This window comes from Scyliorhinus torazame, chromosome 12 (genome assembly GCF_047496885.1).
Source record: "Scyliorhinus torazame isolate Kashiwa2021f chromosome 12, sScyTor2.1, whole genome shotgun sequence".
Classification (NCBI taxonomy): domain Eukaryota; kingdom Metazoa; phylum Chordata; class Chondrichthyes; order Carcharhiniformes; family Scyliorhinidae; genus Scyliorhinus; species Scyliorhinus torazame.
The window spans coordinates 67,667,244-67,691,323 of NC_092718.1; the positions used below are offsets into that span (position 1 = coordinate 67,667,244).

General features: G+C 46.7%; 1 protein-coding gene across 1 annotated transcript in view; it reads right to left on the reverse strand.

The window, feature by feature from the left end:
• LOC140386464 (alpha-tectorin-like) overlaps nt 1-22,960 on the reverse strand; it is a 78,175-nt gene extending 55,215 nt beyond the window's left edge. The window contains exons 1-7 of the mRNA XM_072468833.1: nt 22,897-22,960; nt 20,397-20,451; nt 14,141-14,167; nt 10,310-10,333; nt 8,729-8,848; nt 6,487-6,671; nt 422-585 (exon numbers count right to left, since the gene is read on the reverse strand). Of these exons, the coding sequence (XP_072324934.1) occupies nt 422-585; nt 6,487-6,671; nt 8,729-8,848; nt 10,310-10,333; nt 14,141-14,167; nt 20,397-20,436 (560 nt within the window). The 5' untranslated portion in view covers nt 20,437-20,451; nt 22,897-22,960. The remainder of the gene's footprint in view (nt 1-421; nt 586-6,486; nt 6,672-8,728; nt 8,849-10,309; nt 10,334-14,140; nt 14,168-20,396; nt 20,452-22,896) is intronic.
• Between the last annotated feature and the right edge of the window lie 1,120 nt (nt 22,961-24,080).

Here is a 24,080-nt window from a genome sequence, read left to right on the forward strand (position 1 = left end):
TTGTTTAATCCGCACAGATGTCAAGGAGACCCTTTCTCCGAAGAGACCTACTTGGAGGATCCTCCTGATTGAAGGGACATAATTGTTCAAGGACACCCGACGGCAAGAGGAGACCTGGAAAAGGAGCCTGAGAAAGGAATACCACTGATCTAGAGTCCAAGGACGAATCACAGCTCCTGGAAACACCTGCCAAGTTTGATGCCAGAAATGCGGCTCTCGGATCGGACTCATCAGCCAGGCAAGGACCCTGAGAAACCCATGACCAGAGACACGGAGTTTCTTAGGTGGGCAATCATACTAGTTAACGAGTGACCACCGAAGAAGAAGAAGAGGATTGGCAGACTGGAGTCATGTGTAAAGAAAGTACAGCCCACTAACTTGACCACTATACTGGCACTGCCAATGGCCATGTTTAACTTACCTGTGCACAGCTGAGATGACCACTGTTGAGGATATATTCATGGTTAGAGGGTAGACGCACAAGAAATCGATGGTAACATTCGGTTTTCTTATGACGATTGATGCTGATCCCGTTTCAGCTGTAACTCGGATAGTGTTGGAATATATAAAGTGTGTGCTGTTCACCTTGATAAATATGAACATATGTTGAACATTTAGTGACTAATACATCATTAGATTTACTTCAACTGGTTATTGCCAAGGTGCTGACAATAGGAATTCAGGTTCATTTCCATTGTGAACATGATATTCAGATACATTCTTCAACCCAGGGGGACTCAGTTTGCCTCAAAGGGCTCATACACATAGAGGCAAATACACACCTGTGTACAGAGTGCCCAACCATAACTCTAACCTTAAAGTTAATGCACGCCTACATAGCAGTGCCCACCCATAACCCAAACCAAACCCTAAAGTTCATACACACCTCCGTACATACGCAGTGCCCACCCCAACCCAAATGCTGATGCATACCTATATGCACAGGGCCCACCTGTAACCCTGCTGTTAATGTACACCAATGTACACAGCGCAAGTCCCTAACCCTAACACAAACGCTAGTATAAACTTATGAAAACAGTGCCCATCCCTAGCCTGAAAACAAATCGTAATCCACAGAATTCTTATAGTGCAGAAGGAGGCCATTCAGCCCATCAAGTCTGTACCAGCCCGCTGAAAGAGCACCCTACCTAGGCCCAATCCCCCGCACTATCCCCATAACCCCACCTAACCTGTGCACCTTTGAACACTAAGGTACAATTTAGTGTGGCTAATCCACCTAATCTGCACATCTTTTTGACTGTGGGAGGAAACCGGAGCCCCCGGAGGAAACCCACGCAGATATGGGGAGAATGTGCAGACTCCCCACAGACAGTGACCCAAGCCGGAAATCAAAATCCGGTCGTTGGCACTGTGAAGCAACAGTGCTAACCACTGTGCTACCCACTGTAGCAGTCATGGTGGACCACATGCGAGGGGCTGAAGGGGCCTGCTCTTTGTGTGTTCATATGTTCATTCCACACTCCTGACCTGCACCTTGTAGGTGGTGGACAGGCTTTGGGGAGTCAGGATGTGAGGATTCCTAGCCTCTGACCCACTCTTGTAGCCACAGTATTTATATGGCTAGTCCAGTTCAGTTTCTGGTCAATGGTAATCCCCCAAATATTGATAATAGGGGATTCAGCAATGCTAATGCCATTGAATGTCAAGGAGCGATGGTTAGATCCTCTCTTGAAGGAGATGGTCATTGCCTGGCACTTGTGTGGTATGAATGTAACTTGCCACTTGTCAGCCCAAGTCTGGACATTGTTCAGGTCTTGCTGCATTTGGACACGGACTGCTTCATTACCCGAGGAGTCGCAAATGGTGCTGAACATTGTGCAGTCATCCGTAAACATCCCCACTTCTGACCTTACGATAGAAGGAAGGTCATTGATGAAGCAGCTGAAGATGGTTGGGCCTAGGATACTACCCTGAGGAACCACTGCAGTGATGTCCTAGAACTGAGATGATTGACATTCCTTTCTGCCAAGTGTCATAGATGCTTACAGCATGGAAACAGGCGCTTCGGCCCAGCTTGTCCATGCCGCCCAGTTTCTATCACTAAGCTAGTCCCACGTGCCCGCTTTTGGCCCATATCCCTCTATACCCACCCTGCCAATGTAACTGTCTAACTGTTTTTTAAAGGAAAAAATTGTACCCGCCTCTACCACTGCCTCTGACAGCCCGTTCCAGATGCTCACCACCCTCTGTGTGAAGAAATTTCCCCTCTGGTCTCTTTTGTATCTCTCCCCTCTCACCTTAAACCTATGTCGTCTAGTTCTAGACGCCGCTACCTTTGGTAAAAGATGTTGACTATCTACCTTACTATGTCCCTCATTATTTTATAGACCTCTATAAGACTCCAACCAGCAGAGAGATTTCTCGACGCCCTATGACTCTGGTTTTGTTAGGGCTCCTTGATGCTACACTTGGTTAAATGCTGTCAAGGGCAGTCACATTCACCTTAATTCTGGCATTCAGCTTTTTTTTCCATGTTTGAACCGAGGTTGTAATGAGATCAGGAGCTGAGTGATCCTGGCAGACCCCAAACGGAGTGTCTGGGAGCAGGTTATTGTTGAGTAGGTGCTACTGGATTGCCCTGTTGAAGAACCCTTCCATTACTTTAGCGATGATTGAGAGTAGACTGGTGGGGCAGTAATTGGTGGGTTGGATTTATCTGACCTTTTATGTACAGGACACATCTGGGCAATTTTCCACATTGCTGGGCCGATGCCAGTATTGTAGTTCTGCTGGAACAGCTTGGCCAGGAGCACAGTCATTTCTGGACTATTGCCAGAATATTGCCAGTGCCCATAGTCTTTGCAGTGTCCAGTGCCTTCAGCCATTTCTTCATACCATATGGAGTGAATGGAATTAACTGAAGACTGATACCTGGAGGGGCCCTTCGGACGAGGCCAGGATAGATTATCCACTCGGCACTTCTGGCTGAAGATTGTTGTGAATGGTTGGGCCTTATCTTTTTCACTGATTTGCTGGGCTCCTCCACCATTGAGGATGGGGATATTTGTGGAGCCTCCTCCTCCAGTGAGTTGTTTAATTGTCCACCACCATTCACGGCTGGTTGTGCCGGGACTGCAGAGCTTAGATCTGATACGTTAGTTGTGGAAACGCTGAGCTCTGTCTATTACTTGCTGCTTATGCTGTTTGGCACACAATTGGACCCGTGTTGTAGCTTCACCAGGTTGACACCTCATTTTTCGACATGCCTGGCGCTGTTCCTGGCATGCTCTCCTGCACTCTTCATTGAACCAGGGTTGATCCTGGCTTGGTGGTAATGATAGAGTGGGGGATTTGCTGGGCCATGAGGTTGCAGATTGTGGTTGTATACAATTCTGCTGCTGCTGATGGTCCACAGCGCCTCATGGACGTCCAGTCTTGAGTTGCTGAATTCATTTGAAATCTATTCCAATTTGTCTGGTGATACTGCCTCAACACTATTCTCAATGTGAAGATGGGACGTCGACTCCGCATGGACTGTGCGATGGTCACTTCTACCGATACTGTGATGGAACTTCTACCGATACTGTTATAGACGGATGCATCTCCGCAGGCAGGTTGGTGAGGATGAGTTAAGTTTGTTTTCCACCCTTGTTGTTTCCCTCACCACCTGCTGCAGTCCCAGTCCAGCAAACATGTTCTTGAGGATGTGTCTGAGTTAATGCACACCTATTTACACAGTGCCCATCCTAACCCTAATCACACGTGTGTACACAGTGCCCATCCTAACCCTAATCACAGTTGTGTACACAGTACCCTTCCTAACCCTAATCAGACATGTGTACACAGTGCCCATCCTAACCCTAATCACACATGTGTACACAGAGCCAATCCGAACCCTAATCACAGCTGTGTACACAGAGCCAATCCGAACCCTAATCACAGCTGTGTACACAGAGCCAATCCGAACCCTAATCACAGCTGTGTACACAGAGCCAATCCGAACCCTAATCACAGCTGTGTACACAGTACCCTTCCTAACCCTAATCAGACATGTGTACACAGTGCCCTTCCTAACCCTAGTCACACCACTGTACACAGTGCCCTTCCTAACCCTAATCACAGCTGTGTTCACAGTGCCCACCCTAACCCTAATCACAGCTGTGTACACAGTACGCTTCCTAACCCTAATCAGACATGTGTACACAGTGCCCATTCTAACCCTAATCACACGTGTGTACACAGAGCCAATCCGAACCCTAATCACACCTGTGTACACAGTGCCCACCAGAACCCCAATCACACCTGAATACACAGTACCCACGCTAACCCTGATCACACCTGTGTACATAGTGCCCACCCTAACCCTAATCACACCTGTGCACACAGTGCCCACTCTAACCCTAATAGCACCTGTGTACACAGTGCCCACCCTAACAGCACCTGTGTACATAGTGCTCACCCTACCCTAATCACACCTGTGCACACAGTGCCCATTGTAACCCTAATCACACCTGTGCACGCAGTGCCCACTCTAACCCTAATCACACCTGTGCACACAGTGCCCACTCTAACCCTAATCACACCTGTGCACACAGTGCCCACTCTAACCCTAATCACACCTGTGCACACAGTGCCCACTCTAACCCTAATCACACCTGTGCACAGTGCCCACTCTAACCCTAATCACACCTGTGCACAGTGCCCACTCTAACCCTAATCACACCTGTGCACAGTGCCCACTCTAACCCTAATCACACCTGTGCACAGTGCCCACTCTAAATCTAATCACACCTGTGCACACAGAGCCCATCCTAACCCTAATCACACCTGTGCACACAGTGCCCACTCTAACCCTAATCACACCTGTGCACACAGTGCCCACCCTAACCCTAATAGCACCTGTGTACACAGTGCCCATCCTAACCCTAATCACTACTGTGCACACAGTGCCCACCCTAACCCTAATAGCACCTGTGTACACAGTGCCCATCCTAACCCTAATCACAGCTGTGCACACAGTGCCCACCCTAACCCTAATAGCACCTGTGTACACAGTGCCCACCCTAACCCTAATAGCACCTGTGTACACAGTGCCCACCCTAACCCTAATAACACCTGTGTACACAGTGCCCACCCTAACCCTAATAACACCTGTGTACACAGTGCCCATCCTAACCCTAATCACAGCTGTGTACACAGTGCCCACTCTAACCCTAATCACACCTGTATACACAGTACCCACTCTAACCCTAATCACACCTGTGTACAGTGCCCATCCTAACCCTAATCACACCTGTGTACACAGTGCCCACCCTAACCCTAATAGCACCTGTGTACACAGTGCCCATCATAACCCTAATCACACCTGTATACACAGTGCCCATCATAACCCTCATCATACCTGTGTACACAGTACTCGCCCTAACCCTAATCACAGTGATGTACACAGTGCTTGCAAACAAGAATCACATTGATGTATACATTGTACACCCTAACCTTGATCACACATATTTACATGATGCTCACACTAACCCTAATCACACATGTGTACACAGTGCCCACCTTAACCTTAATCACAAATGGGTACATAGCGCCCAACCTAACCCTAAGCAAACGTGAATCATAGTGATGTACACATTGTACACCTCAACCCTAATCACACATATGTACACGTTTCTCACCATAGCCCTAATCATACCTGTGTATACAGTGCTCACCCTAACCATAATTACACCTGTGTATATAGTGCTCACCCTAATTCTATTCACACCTCTGTACACGGTGCTCATCCTGATTCTATTCATACCTGTGTACACAGTGCTCACCCTATCGCTCTTCACACCTGTGTAAACAGGGCCCATCCTAATCCTAATCACACTTGTGTACACAGAGCCCAGCCTAAACCTAATCACATCTGTGTACACAGTGCTCCTCCTAATGCTATTCACACCTGTGTACACAGTGCCCAGCCTAAACCTAATCACACCGATCTACAAGTTGGCTTTTGAGTTGCTTCACACTTTATGTTGTATTTCAGGGGATTTTTACCTGGGTGTAATATGTCGCATGACCTTTAGATGGCAGTGCTGCACCACATGAATGTCATTCTGATTTACTTGCTCCATCAGGAAACATCATGCTCATTTTTTAATAGTTCTAAAGATCAGCAGCTCTTCAAGATAACATCAACTTAACATAGTGTCCGGGGCTATGCTGACTGTCTCCTTTGTAAATAACGAGTGAAGATGATTAAATTTGTCCTTTACACATTTGATTAACCACTTAAACTTGGAATCATAGAAAATAGGAGCAGAAGGAGGCCATTTGGCCCTTCGAGCCTGCTCCGCCATTGAATATGTTCATGGCTAATCATCCAACTCAATAGCCTCATCCCGCTTTCCCCATAGAAACATAAAAAATACTCAAAGGCTCCAGTTGACCTCAATCCAACCACCACCAACCATCAGGAAAGGGACAAAACAACATTGAGAAAAGGGTAAACCAATTAAGTGGAATTATACCGACCTGGAGTTTGTTGCCGCAAATGATTCTGTCACTCGCAAATGAAAAGATTATCCGTCCTTGGCTAACATATCCGACACACCTGGGGTCATTCAGCTGGAAATCACTGCTGGAGAACCCAACATCAAATAACATGCAGCGGGAGAGGGACACCGAACTGTTCGTACCATTACAGCTCAAAGCATAGTCTGCAATAGACAGAGAACATAGACTAGAAAACGGCTCATATCTGCAACAACAGGAAAACCTTAAGGGACCTGTTAGGTAACCCACCTCTCGCAGTATGGATAGATTTTGAAGGGGCCCAGTGCAGTTTTACCAGAATGGTTCTGGGGCTAAAAAGGGTTAATTTACCCAGACGGATTGCTTTGGAGTCAGGAGGTGAGTTTGGCTCCACAGGATTCCCAGCCTCTGACCTGCTCTGGTAGCCACAGTATTAATATGACTGGGTCCAGTTCAGTTTCTGGTCAATTGTAACCCCTAGGATGTTGATTCTGGGGGATTCAGCAATGGTAATGCCATTGAATGTCAAGGGGAGATGGTTAGATCCTCTCTTGCTGGAGATGGTCATTGCCTGGCACTTGTGTGGCGTGAATCTTACTGTCCATGTCTTGCTGCATTTGGACATGGGCTGCTTCAGTGTCGCGAATGGTGCTGAACATTGTGCAGTTATTAGCGATCATCCCCACTTCTGAACTTATTGTGGAATGTAGCAGATTGTCAGAACAGCTGAAGATGGTTGGGCCTAGGACACTCACCTGAGGAACTCCTGTAGTGGTGTCCTGGAACTAAGATGACTGAACTCTAACAACAACACCCAGGTGTTGTGCCAGGTATGACTCCAACCAGAGGAGGGTTTTCCCCCTGATTACCATTGACCCCAGTTTTGCTGGGGCTCCTTGAAGCCACACTCGGTCAAATGCTGCCTTGATGTCAAGGGCAGTCACTCTCACCTCACCTCTGGCATTCGGCATTTTTGAACATGTTTGAACCAAAGCTGTAATGAGGTCAGGAGGTGAGTGACCCTGGTGGATCCCAAACTGAGTGTCAGTGAGCTGGTTAAAAAAAAAGGAAAGTAAATTTGCCATAGTCCCAGATGACCATAGGTTGCTCACCCCTTTGAGGGGAAGAGCTGACCGGTGGCGATTTGCAACCTGAGGATCACTACACCTCAGGCGAGGGGCAAGGTTGAGAAGGTGGGCCTTCATGAATAATCTCGCCCGGTATGGGAATTGAAACCACGCTGTTGGTCTTGCTCTGCATCACGAACCAGCTGCCCAGCTAACTGAGCTAAACCGGCTGCCCAGACTAGAGTTTCCAAATCTGTTCTGAATCTACCCAATTAGCATGGCGGTTGTGTCACACGACACGATGGAGGGCATCTGCAATGTGAAAACGTGACTTTGTCTCCGCGAGGATTGTGCATTGTTCGCTTCTTCTGACACTGTCATGGACAGATGTGTCTGCATGTTATACATACTGTACCATGCATCGGTGGGATTGAATGTCTGGAAACAGTTCGGCAGCATTTTTCTACACATCTCTTTCATATTCAGCATTCTTCTGTAATGGGCCGAATGGCTTCCTTCTGCACAGTAGAGATTCTGTGGTTCTATAGCTACAGCCCCACTCTCCCAGTTCAAGAATCACATGTTGGTCCCAGATGGTGCAATGGGTCAGCAGCTCAGCCCGCCCCTGCCAGGGCATAACCCCGATGGCCAGTCTTGGTGGGGGAGCCGCCCAGCCTGGGACTGTGCTCAAAATAGTCAGCAATCTGACATTCAGGGGCCGAGAGAAACAAGAGTTTCCCTCTGGGAGGGGACCCAGGCTAATTACAGTCTTATTCACATCAGGATAATGGCCGGAGTTTTACACCCGTTGGGAATTCTCTGTTCCTACCGGTCGCACTCCCCCGCACACGGGTCTCTCAGTGGCATGGGGGTGGTTTCAACGGGAATTCCCAGTGACAAGTGGCGGGAAGAGAGAATCCCACCGCCAACCAACGGCGTGCGGCCAAGAAACCGGAGAATCCAGCCCCAGATCTTCAGAGCAGGTGGAGTAACTCTGACCAGATTAATTTTCGAGGAAACATTTTGGGAAATGCGAAATCTGCAATTCTTCAGACCTGGTGGATTTGTAAACCTCTGTTTAGTTGCTTTTGTCTCTTCAGATTAATCATTTGGAACAGCATTTAGACGGAGTGCCAGTGAGCAATGTTTTCACGCAGGAGTTGAGGGCCACTCACCAAAGGTGTCACTGCTCCCATTGTCAGACACATTAGTGCAACGACAGCCATATTTTCCGTACCGTAACCCACAGGTCTCCCACTCGACACAGGATTCCCCTGCACAAGGGTCTTGCGAGGCTGAAGCAATTGAAAAATAAAAGGTTTGAGGGAAAGGTTTGCAAAGTCCCTGATCCACTGACAGTGACTATTGCGTTGATCCAACAGCAAGACCCAAATGGCCAAATGGAATGAATGTTGAACAAAGTGCATCAAAACAACATTGTTAATGTCAGCTGGAATGTTAACCCAACAGCAGAGTCCATCACCAAATCACAGTTCAAGACATTTACTTAAATAAAGAAGATCATGTATACAGCACGTAACACAATTACATTAAACGGGTTTTACTCTGTGTCTAACTCCATGTTGTACTGTCCTGGGAGTGTTTGATGGGGACAGTGTAGAGGGAGCTTTACTCTGTATCTAACTGCGTGCTGCCCCTGTCCAGGGAGTGTTTGATGGGGACAGTGTAAAGGGAGCTTTACTCTGTATCTAACCCCATGCTGTACCTGTGCTGGGAGTGTTTGATGGGGACAGTGAAGAGGGAGCTTTACTCTGTATCTAACCCCGTGCTGTACCTGTCCTGGGAGTGTTTGATGGGGACAGTGTAAAGGGAGCTTTACTCTGTATCTAACCCCATGCTGTACCTGTCCTGGGAGTGTTTGATGGGGACAGTGTAAAGGGAGCTTTACTCTGTATCTAACCCCGTGCTGTACCTGTCCTGGGAGTGTTTGATGGGGACAGTGTAAAGGGAGCTTTACTCTGTATCTAACCCCATGCTGTACCTGTGCTGGGAGTGTTTGATGGGGACAGTGAAGAGGGAGCTTTACTCTGTATCTAACCCCGTGCTGTCCCTGTCCTGGGAGTGTTTGATGGGGACAGTGTGGAGGGAGCTTTACTCTGTATCTAACCCCGTGCTGTACCTGTCCTGGGAGTGTTTGATGGGGACCTAAGGCCCCTTATGCCTGAATTGCATTATGCATATTGTTGATCACTTTTCTCCACCTTCTCAATTTGCCAAAAATTAATTTAAAGACGAATATCTTTTCCAATTTTTATGGACAAATTGATGGGCTGGATGGTCTTAGAGAAATTTATATGAATTTCAAGTTGAAAATCTATTCCAGTGTATAAAATAAAATGAGTTACTTAGTAAATTAGAAACATAAACAATGAAATTAAAAGGAAGTAAGAGGCTTTGTGCTGGAATACACAGGGGAATCTGTGTGCAAGAAAGGAAAGTTAAATTGGTCAATAAATAGCAAATTAATGGAACTGTAGGGCAGCACGGTGGCGCAGTGTGTTAGCCCTGTTGCCTCACGGCGCCGAGGTCCCAGGTTCGATCCCGGATCTGGATCACTGTCCATGTGGAGTTTGCATATTCTCCCTGTGTTTGCATGGGATTCGCCCACACAACACAAATATGTGCAGGCTAGGTGGATTGGCCACGCTAAATTGCCCCTTAATTGGAAAAAATTGATTGGGTACACTAAATTTATATTAGATTTTAAAAAAAATTAATGGAACTGTAAATTTTACCTGGATTTATTGGACTGCTGGTGGCTGAAAAAGATTAAAGAAACCAGGAAATTGATCACTTGTCATCAGCAAGCACAGACTGAGAATTAAATAATTTAATTAACTCATCTCGATAAAACCACAAAGTAAACCTTTCTAAAGCACTCTTCTGGGAACAAGTACCTGTGAATGTTATAAATGTGTTATGGGCCAGGGTTTAGAGCAGGCATTGTCAAACTCGGGGGTGCGCCCCCGGGCGGGTGCCGGGAGGGTCGCGGAGCAGTCCATCACAGCACTCCCGATTGCGCAAATCTGCGTGCAACAGCTGCAGCAGCCAGCTGTTGAAAACGCCGGCTGCAACCAGCCTTCGAAATGGCCGCAAACATGTAAACAAAATGCGGCCACACTGTGCAGGAGTGCTAGATCGTCGGCACGCATGCGCAAAACTATGCGCATACGGGCCAAAGATCAGGTCGCGCAGGTCGGCCAGCGTGGGTCGCGAAGGTCGGCCGGCGTGGGTCGCGAAGGTCGGCCGGTTGGGGTCCTGAAGGTTGGCCGGTTGGTAAAAATGGGTTCCCGGAAAAAAAGTTTGAAGAACACTGGTTTAGAGAACCCCAAAAGCGTATCATGGAGTTCACCTGATCCACAACTTTTAATAGATTGTGGTGTGGTGAGCACACGGCCCACTCTACAGGTGTGGTACAGCAGAAATGGAAAAGTATTTTTTTTAAGCAAAACAATGTTTATTCTATGAACTCAAGTTAACCTTTTTAACCATACAGTGAACATCTTAGCAACCATCAATTCAAATACAACCCCGAAAGAATACAACATTAAGTAATCCTTAATAAATTCCCAAACAACATCCAGAAGACTAAAGACTCTTTTAATACAGAGATCAGGTTTAAATTCTCTAATGAGAGCAGTTACCCCTTTGAAATCATCCAAATGAACACTCTTTAGCTTGTAGAGAGATCCATGCACATCTGCTGGCTTTCACTGCAGCTCTTCTCTCTGAAAACAAAACTGAAACCTCACTCTATAGCAGCCTGCTCAAAAACAAAAGTAAAGCAGACAGACAGCCCAGCTCCACCCACTGTCTGACATCACTGCAGCTCTCTAATAAACACCCATTTCTTAAAGGTACACCCACTACAGTTATTCAATGAAAAATACCCATTTCTTAAAAGGTACTCTCACATGACAAATGTTTTAAAAGTATATTATTATCACAAAGAAGGAATTTCAATATTACAAAATACAACGACAATAATCACAGATACAGTACAAAAATAACACATTTCAATCACTGTCAACCCTACTAACCCTACCCCTGTAACACATAACAAAGAAACCCCCAACTAACACTTAATAATCCCCCTAACAGCTGACAGAGACTAACTTTCTGACAAAGGAAATGAATGGCTGGCATCTGGAGTAGAATCCATCTACGGACCCTCCAATGGTGTTCTTGACCTTCTCAAGATATAGGAAATCCATTTGATCACCGAGCCACATCGAGGCGCTGAGCGGAGTGGGAGAACTCCATCCCAGCGGAACTCGCCCTCAGGCTATTGTAGTGATATTCAGTTATCAATATACACGATCAATGTATGTAAATGTAGTACAGTAATTTCAACACTAGATGGCTCAGTCAGATACTACAAGAACTGGATTCCCGCCTTTTCTAAGTCAGATGATTATGTGATTCAGAACAGTGAACAAGCAAGACATAGAATAGCTAGAGTGAGAGAAGTTAGAACTAGTTTGTTATAATAGTGTATAGTTATGTAGTTATCTGTATTATACTTTAATTCTTTCTTGTTAGTTTAGTATTGAGTAAAATAACTCAGTTTATTATTTTATTACTCATTAAATAGTTCATCTTTCAACAAGAAGACTATTGGTCATTTTATCATCCTGGTGGATTCAAGAGTAATGTATATATTTTAGATAAGTCACTATTTAAAATATAACAGCTATCAACAAGGGGAAAGTGAGGACATCCGCTTTCACTCCCTGTCCCAGAATCTCCACCAGGCCCACCACGCTGAGGCTTTGCCTCCTGGAGCGATTCTCCAAGTCGTCCACCTTGGCACGTTGAAATTTGTTATTCTCAGGGACCCACGCAGACACAGAAGAACATGCAGACTCCACACAGACAGTGACCCAAGCCAGGAATCGAACCAGTGACCCTGGCGCTGTGAATCAATAGTGCTAACCACTGTGCTACCGCACCGCTCAAATGTTGATGCCCAAAATGTTGATGGGAGTTTCATTTCCTGAATGAATGATGGTAAACTTGTGACTAACTCGGAGTTAGAGCAGGTTCTTGGCACCCCCCCCCCCCCCCCCCCCCCCCCCGAGTCCTCTAACCAGCCCCTGGGGTTGGGCTGACATTTCCCTGCTTGTCCTACCTGCAGTCAGACGCACACCTTGCCCTCGAGCCCCTCCCCACTTCACTTTGCCGAGACGGTCGAGCACCCGGTTTGTCCCGGTCACCTATCCAGGATTGAGCTGAGAGGCACCGCCCGTTATCTGATAAGCAACAGCAACAGGAGGAGGTCATTCGGCCCCTTGGCCCTACTCCACCATTCGACCAGAACTTGGCGGGCCTGATTGTGGCCTCAACCACACCATTCTGCTCGTCTCGCTGTGCATTAATAAAAATCTGCCAAATTAATGTTTCCTTTGGTGAAAGTGTGATTCTGCCTGAGTAACCGGTTCTCCAGGTCCTCAACTTTCTCTTGCAGCCGCCTCTGCTGTTCCCCTGCCACCTCCTTTATCTTCTGGATCACCTGACCCTGGGACACTAGCCTCGTCTCCACGCCGTCAATCACCGTTTTTATCGTTTCCACCGCCCGGGCCAGGTCCTCCAGACTCTCCTTTCATTGCTGGGTGAACTTCCCGTTCAGGAAGCCCACCAGCTGCTCAGTTGACCTCTGAGCCGGCAGGGCCGTTCCCTGCCCCTCTGCCATTTCCACGAGTGTCACAGGCACCGCACCAGTCTTTGCAGTCTGTTCCCCTCTTTTGCGACCGCTCCTGGTCCTCGATTCCATGCACCGGTGGTTCACTCTCTTCTACCAACACTCCTGCACCCTTTTAAATCCACACATCCACACGTTAACTGGGGAAAAGGTCCGGAAAAAATGCCACGAGAGGGAGCTACCAAATGTGTGACCAGTCACACCATGGCCGCCATCAGACGTCCGAGAAAGATTTAAAGTGTCTCTTAGAATTAGGGCCAAACATTTAGGACTGGGGTGAGGTGAAATGTCTTGACTTAGAAGGCTGTGAATCTTTGGAATTCTCCAGCCCAGTGAGCTCCAACCTAGGGGCCTCTCCCTCTTTGAGTATATTCCAGACTGAGAATCCACCGGATCTCCAGAGTGCAGAAGGAGGCCATTCTGCCCATCGTATCTGCACTGACCCTCCGAAAAAGCACCATAACCCAGTTCCACTCCCCCGCCCTATCCCTGTAACCCCCACGCATTGATCATGGCCAACCCACCTAACCTGCACATCTTTGGACTGCGGGAGGAAACCGGAGTACCCGGTGGAAACCTAGGCAGATGCAAGGAAAATGTGTAGACTCCACGTTTGATCGTGGGATCCTTGGACTGACTTGGAAGTGGTTTGAGGTATAAGATTTAGCCATGTTCTTACCGAAGGCTCGAGGGTTGAAAGACGTCCTCTTGTTCCTACTTATTAAATAAATGTTGCCTCATCAATGCAGCTGTACCCACAAGCCACATCCTTCAGCCCTGCCACCCAATCCCCTGACACTATTTCCCCAGCCAGCCCCCATGTCAATGAGAGTGAGCCTGTCAGCAATCAGCAGTGTACAATTACCTTGGTCGGCCGGTGTTGTGGTGAATGCTGCAACAAATCAGAAATGTTGGTTAAATATTTAATTTTAATAATGATATTTATTTTTCAAGTTTACTTTTGTGAACACATCCTCTTTCAGAGCGCCTGTCCAAACTTGACGGGCCGAATGGTCTCCTTCCACACAATAAATATTCTGTGATTAATAAACTTGGAATATAAAGCTCATCTCAGTAATGGTGACCAGAAGACTTTTACTGATTGTTGTAAAAACCTATCTCGTTCACTAACAGTTTTGGTCCCCTTATCTAAGGAAATATATATTGGCATCGGGGGCAGTCCAGAGAAGGTTGACTGGATCGATCCCGGGTATCGAGGGATTTTCTTCTCAGGAGCAGTTTAGTTGGTTGGATCTGTACCTATTGGAGTTTAGAAGCTTAAGAGGTGATCTTATTGAGACATACAGGATTCTCAGGGGGCTTGACAGGGTAGATGCTGAGAGGATGTTTTCTCATGTGGGTGAGTCTAGGACAGTGTTCTTCAAACTTTTTTTCCGGGGATCCATTTTTACCAACCGGCCAACCTTCGGTACCCAACCCGGCCAACCTTTGAGAACCACGCCGGCCGACCTTCGCGGCCCACCATTTTCTCTTACCTTGTTTGCTGCTGACAAAAGTGGAGGAAATGGTTTTGGGCCCTCGTACACGTTCCTCCAATGGAACCTGTTGGATGAAGGTGAAGCCTTCTGGTGTCGGAAAATATGGAATCTCCAACTGTCCAAAGTTCTGAATTTTTTTCCTGTAAAATGTTATCAAATAAAACCCCCCCGAACTTGTAAAAAAAAAAAAAATAATAAAATAAATGAATAAATGAATAAAAACCACTACAGAACTTGTAAAACAAAAAGCTGCAACCGTAAAAAAAAAATAGCGGCCACACTGCGCATGTGTGCCCGATCATCGTGCGCGCATGCGCAATGTAGCCAAATATTTTATTTAACATGTTCGCGGCCATTTGCAGCCAGCGTTATGAAAAGCCGGCTGCTGCGCGGGGATTTGCGCGATCGGGAGCGCCGCGGACAACGGCTCCGCGACCCTCCCGACACCTGCCCGCGACCCACCCGTGGGTCGTGCCCCCGACTTTGAAGAACACTGGTCTAGGACCAGAGGGCATAATCTCTGAATAAGGGGGTCACCCATTTATGATTGAGATGAGGAGGAATTTCTTTTCTCAGAGGGTGGTGAATCTGTGGAATTCATACTGCAGAGAGCTGTAGAGGCTGGGTCATTAAGTATGTTCAAGGCTTGAGATAGACAGATTTTCAATCAGTAGGGAATTGAGGGCTATGGGGATAAGGTGGGAAAGTTAAGTTGAGGATTATCACATTAGATCAGTCAATAATGGCAGAGCAGACTCAATGGGCCGAGTGGCCTACTGCTCCTACGTCTTATGGTCTTATATCCTTTAGGGAAAGAAATCTGCCATCCTTTCCTGGCCTGGCTTACAGGTGAGTCTGGTTCCACAGCAATGTGGGTGACACTTAATGTCCTCCGAAATGGATGGGCAAGCCACTCAGTTCAAAGGCAATTAGGGATTGGCGACAAATGTTGGCCCAGCCAGCGACACATGCATGCCATGAATGAATAAAAACGAGATGGGAACCCAGACATTACCGGCTGGATTTTCCGGTCCCCCAGCCGCGTGTTTCTTGATGGCACTCCGTTAGCTGCCGGCGGGGTTCTCTTTTCCCATTGCTTGTCAATGGGATTTCCCACTGAAGTCACCCCACGCCACTGGGAACACCATGGGCGGGAGTGCGCTGCAGGCAGGACATCCCATGGCCGGAGAATTCCAGCTCAGATTCTTCATGCACATGGTTCCTTAACCGTGAGATATTAAAGGGAACAAAAAACTTCCAAGTCCCAAAGGGCTTGACTGAGTGTTTCGGAGACTACACTCTCTCATACCCCTGATTCCCTTATCGATCAAGAATCCTTCTCAGCCTTAAATATGCACAAGGACTCTGCCCCCACAGCTCTCTGTAACAAGGAGTTCCAAAGACTCACAACCCTCGGAGAGAAAAATGTCCTCCACATCTCAGTCTTAAATTGGCTCCATTTTTTCTGAGACTATGACCTCAGGTCCTAGACTCTCCCATGAGAGAAAATATCCTCTCAGCGTTCACCTTGTCAAGCCCATTAAGAATCCTACATGTTTCAATGAGATCACCTCTCATTCTTCTAAATTCCAATGGGTAGAGTTCCAACCTGTTTAACCTTTGTCCATAAGACAATTCCTCCATACCGAGAATCATCCGAGTGAACACTCTCTGAACTGCCTCCAATAAAATAATATAATTCTTAATAAGGGGACCAAAACTGCTCTCAGCATTCCAGGTGTGTCTCTCCAGTACCTTATAAAGTTGCAGCAAGACTTCCCGACTCTTAAATTCCAACTCCCTTGAAATAAAGGCTAACATTCCATTTGCCTTCCTGTTTACCTGCTACACTAGTGGGCTAGCTTTGTGTTTCGTGCACAAGTGACTCCAAGTCCCTTTGTGTTGCAGCTTTCTGCAGTTTCTTTCCATTGTTCTACCTTCCAAAATGAACAACTTCACATTTTTCCACATGATATTACATTTGCCAACTTTTTGCCCACTTACTTAACCCTATCTCTTTGCAAACTGTTTGTATCCCTCCTGTAACTTGCCTTTCCACCTATTTTTGTGTTGTTTGCAAATTTGGTTACAGTACATTCACTTCCTTCCTCCAAGTCATTTATATATATTGTAAACAGTTGTGGTCCCAGCACTGATCCCTGCAGAACCCCACTGGTTACAGGTCGCAAACCTGAAAAAGAATCCCTTACTCCCACCCGCTGTTTCCTGCCCTTTTCTGAGATAGCTTGTCAAACATCTCATGGAAGTCCAAATACAATATATCTACTGGTTCCCTTTATCCACTCTTGTTGAGACTTCCTCGAAAACCTCGAAGAAATTAGTCAGACACAATTCCCCTTTCACGAAGCCATGCGAACTCTGCTTGATTAGATTATGATTTTCCAAATGTGTTGCTATTACTTCTGTAATAATTGATTCCAACATTTTTCCAACAATTGATGTTAAGCTAATCGGTTTACAGTTACCCCCTTTTTGACTCCCTCTCTTTTGAATAGGAGTGTCACATTATCAGTTTTCCAATCTTCCAGTACTTCTCCAGAATTCACGGATTTTTGGAAAATTACAACAAATGCATCCACTTTCTCTTCTTTTAGGAATCTCAGATGCAAGTCATCTGGGCCAGGGGGACTTATCTGCCTTTAGCCCTCATTAGTTGCCCAATACTAGTGATGCTGATGGTATTTAATTCCACCCCATATTCTTTCATATTAATGGGATGTTAGAAGTATCTTCCACTGTAAAGACTGATGCAAAATATCTGTTGAACTCCTCTGCCATTTCCTTGTTCCCCATAACTATCACCCCAGATTTATTTTCTAAGGGGCCTAAGTTCACTTTGGCCTCCCTCTTCCTTTTTATATATTTCTAGAAGCTCATATTGTCAGTTTTTATATTCCTTGCTAGTTTGCCTTCGTAGTGTATTTTCTCACTCTCTTTATTTTCTTTTGAATTCTCTTTGCTGGATTCTGAATGTATCCCAGTCTTCGGGCTATCACTGACTTTTGTCTCCTTATATGCTTTTTCTTCAACTTAATACTCTCCTTAACTTCTTTGGTTAGACATGGTTGGTTTATCCCACTCTTAGATCCTTTCCTCCTTACTGTGATATACTTTTGCTGAGAGTCATGAACTACCTCCTTAAATGTCTGCCACTGCTTGTTCAATATCTTCCCTGATAATCTATCGCCCTTCCCACTTCAACTAACTATCTCCTCATTTCATTATATTAACTGAATATTAAATTCTATCTTGTTTTGATCACTACTTTCCAGGGGATCTTTTACTCTGAGAAATTTATAAACTTGCCTTATTACCCATTAGCAGATCTAAGGTTCCCTGGTTGGTTCCGTAACATATTTCTTGAGGAAACTGTCCCTAATGCACTCTCTGAATTTGTTGTCATGGCTACCCTTACTAATTTGATCAACCCAATAAACATGAAGATTAAAGTCACCCATGCTCTTCCATGCTCCTATTATTTGTCGATTGATACCATTTCCTATAGTGTGAGTACTATTTGGGGGTCTATACACTACTTCCACCAATGCCTTCTTTCCCTTGCTGTTTCTTTACCTCCACCCAAATGGACTCTACCTCATCTGAGTCTAGATCATCTCAAATGACTGTCTTCATTTCATCTCTTATTAACAGTGCTACCCCACCACCTTTTCCTTCCGAAAAGGTCAAATATCCCTGAGTTTCCAGTTTTGATCACCTTGCAATCATGCCTCCGTAATGGCTATGAGATCATATCCATTTAACTTGATTTGCACCATTGGTTCATCGACGTTATTCTGAATGTTTCATGCATTATGGTACAAAACATTGAGGCTTGACTTTTTGTCATTTTTAATCATCCAAACCTTTCTTTGTACCGTGGCACATTTGTCTCTTGCCCTTGCTTACCCTGTCTACCATTTTACTACTCTTTTTTTTAATTACTGTCCTTGTTTCTCTTTCCCTTGTCATCCTGCTTAGGTTCCCACCCCCCCTGCCATTCTAGTTTAAGCCCTCCCCAACCACACTAGTAAATACTCACCCCAGGATATGGTCCTGCCCAGGGTGTAACCCATCCGGTTTGTACTAGTCCCACCTCCCTAGAACTGGTCTCAATGTCCCAGGAATTTGAAACCCTCCCCACTGTATCATCCTTCTGGCCACATATTCACCCGTTATATCATGTTGTTTCTACTCTGATTGGCACATGGCATTGGTGGTAATTCTTTGAGGTCCGACTTTTCAACTTACTTCTTTACTCCCTATATTCAGCTTTTAGGACCTCATTCCTTTATTGTAACCTATGATATTTGTACTCATGTGTATCCCGACAACTGGCTGTTCACCCTCCCCCTCCAGAATGTCCTCTAGCCACTCTGAGACATCCTTGGGCCTCGCACCACGGGAGCAACATACCCATCCTGGAGGCTTGTTTACATCCTCAGGCATGCCTATCTATTTCCGGTACAACTGAATTCCTTATAATTATAGCATTCCCATGCTTTTTACTCCTCCTCTCTGCTGCAACGGATTTGGCTGCTGCTGCTTTCCCATGAGACACATTCACAACAGTATCCAAAATGTTATATCTGTTTTTGCAGGGACTGGCCACAGGAGATTCCTGCACTGCCTGCCTATCCCACTTGTTCTGCCTGGTGGTCACCCATTCCCTTCCTGCCTGTGGAGTCTGAGCCTGTGGTGTGACCGCCACTCTATACCCGCTATCCAAAATACTCTCTACCTCACGGATGCCCCACAGTGTCCCCAGCTGCTGCTTCAGCTCTGTAACCCGGCTTCCAGGAGCTGCAGCCGGAGACATTTCCTGCACACATGCTGGCCCCGGCACTGGAAATGTTCCCGACTTCGCACATGGCGCAAGAGGAGTAAACCATGGCTTGGAGCTCTGCTGCCATGACCTGCCGCTTTAAGTTAAACCTGTGGAAGATGCATAATATCAGATTATATCCAATTCTCCAGGGCCCTTCTTCCCTAGTCCTTGCTACTACACAATATAGTCCTTACAAACTATAAACCACAAAAGACTTTACAGATTCTAAGTGATAAAAGTGGGAAATACTTACCAACCTTACCCAGTACTTACCGATCAGCTCTCTCCCCTGTAGCCTCTACTGCTGCAGCAAGGCACGCCCACTCTCCGGAGATTAAAAAAGTTAGAAAGCAAAGAAAAAATAAACTACCTCTTTCCACTCTGCACCGAATTCCTGCTACCCACACTCAGTCTGACTGTGTCTCACTCAGGATGTGCTCTCTCCCACTGCTTGTGCACAAAGCTCACTGATCAGGATGCAGCGATTCAAATGTCCTCATTTCAAGACATCCAAGACAGATGTCTAACTTTTCAAATATATGAGTCGTTTGCTTGAACGAGCTTTGCTGATCAAAGAGTCAGATTGACAATATGCCCTGAGGATTGTGACCGGAAGTCATTGGGATTTCCTCAGTTGTTCACACCAGAGTTTTGGTGGACAAATTTCAGGAAAATAAAATAAAATTCTCATATCGAATGTTAGCCATTTTCATGTCACATTTACATCGCCAGAGCTTTGATTAAGTTGTGAATAATATCGCCATGTCGCTACTTACCCGGGGGTATTAACATGCTTATTAGTAATAGCAAATGCATCCTGGAATAAAGACCCTGCAAGACAAAGAGTAACATTTATGAAATGACCCTGCAATAAAGATTCACAGATTACCCTCACTGACTACTAGGTGGCCCGAACCGGCAGAATGTAAGAGAGGCAGGTGAGTGACTCAACCCTGTGGTGGGATCTTGCTGTTCAGCAGCGCCGGGTAATTCTTGAAAATAGCCGGCAGGGCACAGCAGAAAATTACATTGAAAATGAGAACGGAAAGTAAATAGGAGCAGTGAAATCAAAGATTGAATTGTTTGAGAGGAAGTTAACACATCCCGGAGTGCGCTGGCAGGGATGCCCCTCATTTTTCTGCAGCATTCTCGCAGAATGGAATCACGGAGAGGTAGAGAAGCAGGAATAGTTGATGCATTGACAGTAATTCTGGTCATGGGTCTGTTGTCCCCGAGCTGAATGAGGAGAAGTCCCAGTAATTGATGGGCAGAACTTAAATTCCAGGCTAAATAGCTGGCTTTTAAAGCTGACCAAGGCAGGCCAACAGCACGGTTCAATTCCCATACCAGCCTCCCCGAACAGGCGCCGGAATGTGGTGACTAGGGGCTTTTCACAGTAACTTCATTTGAGGCCTACTTGTGACAATAAGCGATTTTCATTTCATTTCAAATTCCAGGTCGGCGCATCCTGGATGAAAGATATGCGGGAGTGCTTCACTAGCGATCCACAGACTTGTTACAGGGCTGCAGGAGGCCATTCGGCCCATCGAGTCTGCACTGACTCTCCAAACCAGCATCCTGACTTAGTGCCTTTCCCCTGCCCTTTCCCCGGACACCTGCACATTGTTTCTGCTCAAGTAATCATCTGATATTCTATTGAACCCCTCGATTGAACTTCCTCCAGCACACTTCTAGGCTGTGCATTCCACACCCCAACCACTCACTGTGAAAAGGTTTATTCCCACATCATGTTTTCTTCTTTTCGGAATCGTTTTCAATCTGTTCCATCTTGTTCCTGATTCATTCCCGAGTGGGAATAGCTTCCGTCTACTCTGTCCATCCCCTGATAAATTTGAACATCCCTATCAAAACTTCTCTCATCCTCCTTCTCTCCAAAGACCAACAGTCCCAACCTCTCCTCAAAACTGAAGTTTCTCATTCCTGGGACTATTCAGCTGGTTCATTTGACAGTTTTCTTGACCATCACCACAGGCCAGCCCACAATTCCAGCCTTCACTCATTCATTCACCGAATTTAAACTATCAGCTACTGTGGTGGGAGACAGCCCCCCTCCCCCAAATCCACAGCTGAGCTCCCATCCCTCAAATCCCAGCTGAACCCCCCTCCCCCAAATGCCAGCTGAACCCCCCTCCCCCAAATGCCAGCTGGCCCCCTCCCCCAAATCCCAGCTGAACCCCCCTCCCCAAAGTCCCAGCTGGGCACCCCTCCCCAAATCCCAGCTGAACCCCCCTCCCCCAAATCCCAGCTGAGCCCCCCACCCCGAAAACCCGGCTGAATCCCCACCCCCAAATCCCAGCTGAGCCCCCACCCCCAAATCCACAGCTGAGCCCCCCACCCCCCAAACCCCAGCTGAGCCCCCACCCCCAACTAAGCCCCCTCCCCCAAATCCACAGCTGAGCCCCCCCACCCCAAATCCTAGTTGAGCCCCACACCCCCAAAACCCCAGCTGAGCCCCCACCCCCAAATCCCAGCTGAGCCCCCATCCCAAATCCCAGCTGGGCCCCCCACCCCCAAATCCCAGCTGGGCCCCCCACCCCCAAATCCCAGCTGGGCCCCCCACCCCCAAATCCCAGCTGGGCCCCCATCCCCCAAATCCCAGCTGGGCCCCCAAATCCCAGCTGGGCCCCCATCCCAAATCCCAGCTGGGCCCCCATCCCAAATCCCAGCTGGGCCCACTGGATCATCAACTCTGTGACATGATGCTGCCATCAGTGATGGGCCTGTTGCCTTAACCTTCATGAGCTTCCAATTCACTCAATTCATTCCTTTTGCTCCATATATTGTAACACACCTCTCATCGAGACCAGGGAGCCGCTTCTGTCCCGGTACAGTTTGTCTCACATTATTTAACACGGGTTTTATTTTACATACCACACTCGCTGCTGTAACAACCTGACCTGGACCCAAATTCCACCCCGATACAGAGAAAACAGACAAGGAAAATTAAATTATATTTTCTGACTGCAAAGCACATTGCAGAATGTAAATTAATGAGATGAACGAAGAGAGTTTTTTGTTCAACCCCAGGATGAGCTCCGGGTGCTCGCCCTCTTCTGAGTGTGTCCAAGATGGAGACGGAGGGATTTGGGGGCTCCTGGAGAGAGGGTCTGAGAATGGAGCCAATGCAGTCCCTGATCCTATTGAATGCTTGCAAATGTCAATGCCCAATCCCCCACTGAACCCCGAGGCGAGATTGGCCAGTGCCTGAATTTGGGGAAATGCTCACAAGAAATCCAGGTTGGAATCCATCCTTACCTTTCGCCTGTGCGCCTGTGAGGTTAGACCCGGGGCTGCTGTCGCCTGTTCCAGAGGAAACTGTCCTGCGGTTTATGTAGCGGCTGCGGTGTGATTGTGCTCACATTGAAGGGAGCCACTGTTGTGGAGGAAACGTCAATGGCCCATTGCCCACATCCCACACCTGGAGGCCGCGCCACTTGTCACAGGGACCTAGTTCTGTCACTGCCAGGAAGCTGCTGGCGACATCCGAGCCCGCGGGCCAATGTCAAACATTCCCCTCTCCACTTCCACCAACACTCCCCCCCCCCCCCCCCCCCTTACTTATATCAATCGATTAATTGAGTCAGGCCTTTTCTTATTTCGTTTCACCGTTTTATTCCCGTTTCCTGTCACAATCAAACTTCAGTTCAGAATAATTCACACATCACATCACTGTGGACGAAGCCTCTATCCCTGACCTCATCTGAAGCTATTCACTTTAATTAGTGTAACTCAATTGCCGACTTCCATCCTTGCCCGAAACTCATGCATTTTAACATGTAAAACAGCGAATTAAAGCAAAAATAATTAATCTGATTGCTCATTTGAAAGCTGATTAACGATTGCAAAATGGAATGCACGTGTCTGTGTTTGTGCACGTGTGTGTGTCAATGCATATGTGTGTCTCTATGTGTCAGTGCATGTGTGTCTGTGTATGTACGTCTGTGTGCCAGTGCATGTGTGTCTGTGTGTGTCAGTGTCTGTGTGTGTGTCTGTGCACATGTGTGTGCAGATGTGTATCTGTGTGTGTGTATCTGTGCACATGCGTGTCTGTGTCTGTGCATGTGTGTTTGTGTTTGTGTCAGTGCACATGTGTGTATCTGTGTGTGAATACACTTTAATAAGCTGGGGAATGATTATCTGGTGATTACTTGGAGGGAATGTAGATGTTAATGGTTTTAAACAACAATGGCCAGTGAATATTCCGTATGCAAATAAGGAGTGGATAGAAATTTGCATTCGGAGATAAGCAAGGGGTTGGATTTTGAGCTGTTTGCAGGAGAGTAAAAGGTTTTACAACATGAAAAAAGTAAATGTATCGTTGTGCGCTTATGTTTTCTTTTGCTAATAACTGTTGTAATTTAATGTTTTAAATCCCAAATTGTCACTGAAATTTGTGGCTGCCGAACTCAGTAAAGTCATCTTCACGTGGTCAGATTACA